General features: G+C 31.9%; 1 protein-coding gene across 2 annotated transcripts in view; it reads right to left on the bottom strand.

The window, feature by feature from the left end:
* mrtfaa (myocardin related transcription factor Aa) overlaps positions 1-6,000 on the bottom strand; it is an 88,104-nt gene that overhangs the window by 18,004 nt on the left and 64,100 nt on the right. For both annotated transcript variants that reach the window (XM_056453439.1, XM_056453440.1), the window contains exons 9-12: positions 5,814-5,912; positions 3,866-4,116; positions 2,044-2,212; positions 1,578-1,955 (exon numbers count right to left, since the gene is read on the bottom strand). In XM_056453439.1, the coding sequence (XP_056309414.1) occupies positions 1,578-1,955; positions 2,044-2,212; positions 3,866-4,116; positions 5,814-5,912 (897 nt within the window). The remainder of the gene's footprint in view (positions 1-1,577; positions 1,956-2,043; positions 2,213-3,865; positions 4,117-5,813; positions 5,913-6,000) is intronic.

Raw genomic sequence — 6,000 nt, 5'->3', positions numbered from 1 at the left:
TATATATTATAGCTATTTTAATTATTATTTTGATTTTTTAAAAAGTATTATTATTATTATCAATTCTATGATCAATTATTAGTCAATTATACCAATAGATTTGTATTAATCTAGTGGGATACTATTTACTTTGACTTTTATTTTATTGTTCCTGAACTCTGCCCTTATTACACTGAAAAAATTTTTTTTTTTTGCTGTTCGTTCAAACTACTTATTTAAATTGAGCTGAATTAACACAATTCTTTAGTTTTTTGGGACAACTTAATTGTTTTATGTTAAATCCATATAAATTTTTGTGAAAACAATTAAGTTAACTTAATATATTAATTTGGCATCGAACTATGTCTAATGTGAAACATCACGATGGACGACGGCATCGGTGAATTAATTATTTATGAATAATTGATATGTGTTATAATAGTGTAGACAAGCTTGGTTGGTAAAAAAAGGTGCACAACCGACATTAACCAACCAACAGTATCTGAGGTTTTCGCTAAAATTTCAAAGTACAAGCGTGAAAGCGAAAGATTAAAGCAGTGTACTGACACTGTGACACGTTACCTGATAGATTCAAAAGACGGAGAAGTTGTTAGATAGAGACAAGATTAATTTAATATCATGTTTAACAACTATAGTGAGATGCGATCCAGTCGTACATCCTTGATAAACTGTATAACGTGGCATCGTCTTTCGACCCAACCCTAGTGAAACCCAAATTTTAAACAGTCTATTTTTAAATATTTAAATTATAGTTAATTAAATTTAATGCAATTACTATTATTACTGGTAGCTGTACAATTATTATCAACTACATAATCAACATATTTACATTAAATCGAACTAAGACATTTATTTTCATTGCGCTCTTGCTGAAGTCCAGCTTTATTATTATTTTATTTATTTTAGTTATGTTAATAATAGCTATTACTGCTATTACTGTTATTTTTATGATTATTATTATTATGTTACCAGCATATTTTTTGGTAAAACTCATGACGGTCTCTGTTTTCCTTCTACTGCTAAAGAATATTTGAATGATCATTTTGCTAATAAATTACTTGAATTATAATCATTAATTCATTATATTCATTTTATAATTGTACTGTATTGTTTACAAATTTGTATTTTTTACTTATATTTTTAGATTATATTATATGTCAAATTATATTGTCAAATTATTGTAATTTCTTTTTAAAATTGTACTTTTTTGCATTAATATTATATGTTAGGCACCTAAAGGTCTGAGAGTAATGCAAGTTCGATTCGCTAATTATTTATTTATTTGTTTCTTTCTTTCTTTTTTATTGCAGTTGCTGAAGTTTCGCTTAAAGTTGACATCAGACTGGTTATTAGTGAATGAACATTCAGAGGCATCATGCAGCTTTACACTTTAAATGCAGACAACTAGACAGCCCTCAGCTATTGTGCTGCAATGCTTCACTGCTCACAGCCAGTGCAGACAAAGGCTAAGGTTTTCTGTAAAGGCCACTTTTTGCACATTAAGTAACATTTCACAATCATCAGTCCAAAACTGACCCAATTTAGGAAGTCTAAAGAATAGATAAGTGGACAATTACCATTTCCCCGAAAGCATCTGCATGACAGCTCGCCTCATCTGGACTCATTCCAGTGGATGAATGCTCAGAGCGGGCAGGGGAAACCGGAGGGGAGGAGCTAGTGCTGCCAAACTGCATCATCATTGGTGCTGTTGTCAGAGTTCCCCCTCCTTCTGCAGAGGCACCGAACTGGAAGGAAGTAACCATCAGGTTCCTATCTGTAGATTGGTGTGAGGAAGAGGCTCCTCCCCCTAGGGCTGAGGGTGTGTTGATTTTAGGTGTTGGTGGGCTGGTCCCACCGTTCTGCTCCTGAAAATTCCTCAGCCGCTCAATAAGGTCATTCTTTGTGCCTGAGACTGTCAAGCCACGCAGTTTCAACTCCTGCTTCAGCTCTGCCACCTGCAGGAAATGCAGAGAACAGCAGGAGTTATTTGATTTAATGCTATTTGAGTGGCTAATCAGTGAGAAGTATTGAAATTAATAATACCTTTAGCTCCTCCAGGTTGGGAGGCAGAGGGCCTATGTTAACTCCGCCTACATTTATAGTGGACTGTTGACACTGACCAGTCAGATTAGTGGATGTTGATTGAGGGGGAGTGTTGTTCTTGGACTGTGACTGACCACTGGCTGAGGCAGACTGCTGATCAGCTGGAGGCCTAAATAAAGTATAAGAACAACATATTATTAAAAAAATAAATAAATGATGGTTTCCCCTCTCATTGTCCTTCAAATTATTAGGTTTTCCTTATGTCTGCAAAAGGGCTTGATAATAAGAAAAAATACCATGCAATAAAAAGACAATAAAATATTAATTAAACTTAGCATGATCACATACAGTTGAAGTCAGAATTATTAGCCCCCCTGTTTATTTTTTTCCCCAATTTCTTTTTAATGGAGAGAAGATTTTTTTCATCACATTTCTAAACATAATAGTTTTAATAACTCATTTTTAATAACTGATTCGTTTTATCTTTGCCATGATGACAGTAAAGAATATTTTACAACATATTTTTCAAGACACTTCTATACAGCTTAAAGTGACATTTAAAGGCTTAACTAGGTTAATTAGGTTAACTAGGCAGGTTAGGGTGATTAGGCAAGTTATTGTATAACGATGGTTTGTTCTGTAGACCATCAAAAATATATATAACTTAAAGGGGCTAATAATTTTGTCCTTAAAGTGTTTTTTTTTTTTTTTTTTAATTAAAAACTGCTTTTATTCTAGCCGAAATGAAACAATTAAGACTTTTATCAGAAGAAAAATCATTTTTAGACATACTGCGAAAATTTACTTGCTCTGTTAAATATCATTTGGGAAATATTTAAAAAAGAAAAACAATTCAAATGGGGGCTATTAATTGTGACTTCAAATGTATACTTTCAAGTAAATTAATTAATTATAAATTATAATTAAGTATAGGACAAAATAATTGTCATTTTTACAAACATTAACGAAAATAAATTAAATTTTTATAATCAATTACATGATTAAAACATAAAAAAATAAATTTAAATAAATTATTAGTGATAAAAAGTATTATTATGATTATGAATAACAGTACCAGCAGACTCTTATTAAAACTGAAGGACATTATTCACATTTTAATCTTGCCTTGACTTCAGATTGGTTTGTAATGAGTGAACATTCGGAGGTGTCATGCGTTTTTCGAAGTAGCATGATAACATATAATATTATACATTTTAACAAGCACAGGTTAAAATAAGTGCAATTTTGACAAATATATGTGCAGTGCTCGATGATGATGACCCATTATTTAATCCCACCCACTACCTGAATTATTAGACCCCTTGTATATTTTTTCCCAATTTTTTGTTACATTTTTTCAGCACATTTCTAAACATATTAATTTTAATAACTAATTTCTTTTATCTTACCATGATGACAGTACATAAAATTTTGCTAGATATTTTCCAAGATACTAGTATACAGCTTAAAGTGACATTTAAAGACTTAACTAGGTTAATTAGGTTAAGTAGGCAGGTTAGGGTAATTAGGCAAATCATTGTATAATGACGGTTTGTTCTGTAGAGAATTGAAAAAATAGGGGGCTAAAAATATTGACCTTAAAATGTTTCTTAAACAATTAAAAGTGATTTTGTTCTAGCGGAAATAAAAAAAAATAAGGCTTTCTCCAGAAAAAAATATAGAAAATACTGTGAAAAAATCCTTGTTTTGTTAAACATCATTTGGAAATTATTTGAAAAAGAAAAAAAATTCACAGGAGGGCTAATTATTTTGATTTCAACTGTATATAATAAGCACTCCCCAAATACGAGGCATATCTCACTTGGGTGGAGCTGGTAGGATGGTGTGGTAGTTGTAGTTCTGCTGCTGTTGGTTGATGATCTGTAGCTGGAGAAAGAGCTGCTGTTGGTAGAGGAGTTTAGCGTAGGACGAGTCAAGCAGAGGCGGAAGCTCACGCTCAGCTTTCTGATCCGGAGGAACATACTGGTGATATTTCAGCTTCTTGACTTTAGGTTTATTGTCTCTCACTTTCTTAGAGCGCTGAGCAGGTCGCTCACTATTCACTTTACCACCCTAAAGGAGACAGAAAAAGATTAAATCAGAAATTAAAGCATTAAAATAATAGTCATTCTGGTAAAAAAAAATTAAATTATATACACAGTGCTCAACATAAATGATAATATTTGTATCCACTTCTCATTGAATATAGGTAATATATTTTGGTGAATTTAAATAAAACCGATTTATTAAACAGATATATTTATTAAAATAATAGTCACTGAACATCTTTAAAAATAGAAAATAATACATTTAAATTTATGCGAAACATTGAAAAAAAATTACAAACCAAAAAATTTTTTATAAAAAAAAAAAGTCATATTTTTTCGTTTCTCATAAATTTTGCTCTTTTTTCCCTAACATCTAAATTTAGGTTTACTAATTTTGGACCATTATCATACGTTATTTTGCTAAATTAGCTACAGATTTGGCTTCAGTCCTTATTGATCTAAAGTATACGCACAAATATAATATTGTAATGCTTCTTTTATAAAATATGAATTTAAATGAAAAGATTTGTGAGGGGTGTACTTGTATGTTGAGCACTGTATATCCACATTTAAAAAATAATCTAGTTTTTTCCTTTTGACATAAACTATTTTGCTTGTTTTAAGGAAAAACTCACTTAATTTTGACATGTTTTGCTTGTCTTGCAAATGCTTCTTGCTTTAACATTTTTTAGATATTTAGACTAAAAACAAGACAATAAGTCCAAGTAAAAAAAAAAGCATCATTTTCAGTGCATGTCTCAAAGAGACAAAAAGTTATATTCTTATATTTTGACCAGTGATGTTTAGATGAATATGACATTTCCTGGCATTCAATAAAACTAAACTTACATTTCATATGTTTTATTACATATTGCAATGCAATATTTATATTCAACTCGAAAATCTCGAGTGAGATTTACCCAAGCAATTTAATTTATCACAGGATACTTATTAGCATCCAAAATGTGTTTATTTACAGTGTTTACAGTTCATTTATGCTAAGCGATTGCTTGTGAACTACTGTTTAAAAATTCTGATAATGTTCACTTGATGGTGTAAAGCAGTCCTGGTGTATTTCAGATTTGTTTCCTAATTAAAAGAGTTATGCATCCAAGATTGGATTTCCTAGTATCTGCTGTAAAGTTATTATGGTTACACTACAAACTGGATAAGATATTCAATTTGATATTCAAAGAAAGTAAATTTTCTTGTAACATGTGCATTATATAAAGAACAGAAAAAAATAACAGACATGATGAAATAATAGAACAGCTAGAATGACAGAACAGCATATTTAATGCAGAGCTACAGTACAATAAATGCTAAAATACAGCTTGATAAAGCGATTTGTAGAAAGACAGAACAACAATCAGAACAACAGGCGACAGAACAAAAAATAGAACAAGAGACAGGCAGAATGATATATTGTATGATACCTTGAATTACAGATAGAACAACAAATAGACAGATTGATAGAAAAAAACAACAGACAGATATAGGTAGATGGATATATCGAATTAAAATATGAACAATAGACAGACAGACAGACAGACAGACAGACAGACAGACAGACAGACAGACAGACAGACAGACAGACGGATAGACAGATAGGCAGGCAGACCGACGGACGGACGGACAGATAGACATGAATAGATACATGGATAGATAGACAGACGGATGGACGGACAGACAGACAGATAGATAGATAAATGGAACTGTCACCTTCTGTAGTGCAGGAGCTTGCTTTTGGCCTGTTGTTCCATTGGGAAGTTTCTGCTGAGGGGCGGGGCTTGGCAGTGGAGGCGGAGGAGGAGGCGGGACCTAGGATAAACAAGAAAAGCTCATGAATGTAATGAAGTCCATCATGTTTGCGTGACTGCAGTTAGAGAGCAGGGAAAAGTGTGTAAGT

Source organism: Danio aesculapii, chromosome 3 (assembly GCF_903798145.1).
Source record: "Danio aesculapii chromosome 3, fDanAes4.1, whole genome shotgun sequence".
In the NCBI taxonomy this organism is placed as follows: domain Eukaryota; kingdom Metazoa; phylum Chordata; class Actinopteri; order Cypriniformes; family Danionidae; genus Danio; species Danio aesculapii.
This window is presented reverse-complemented; position numbering and strand designations above follow the sequence as displayed.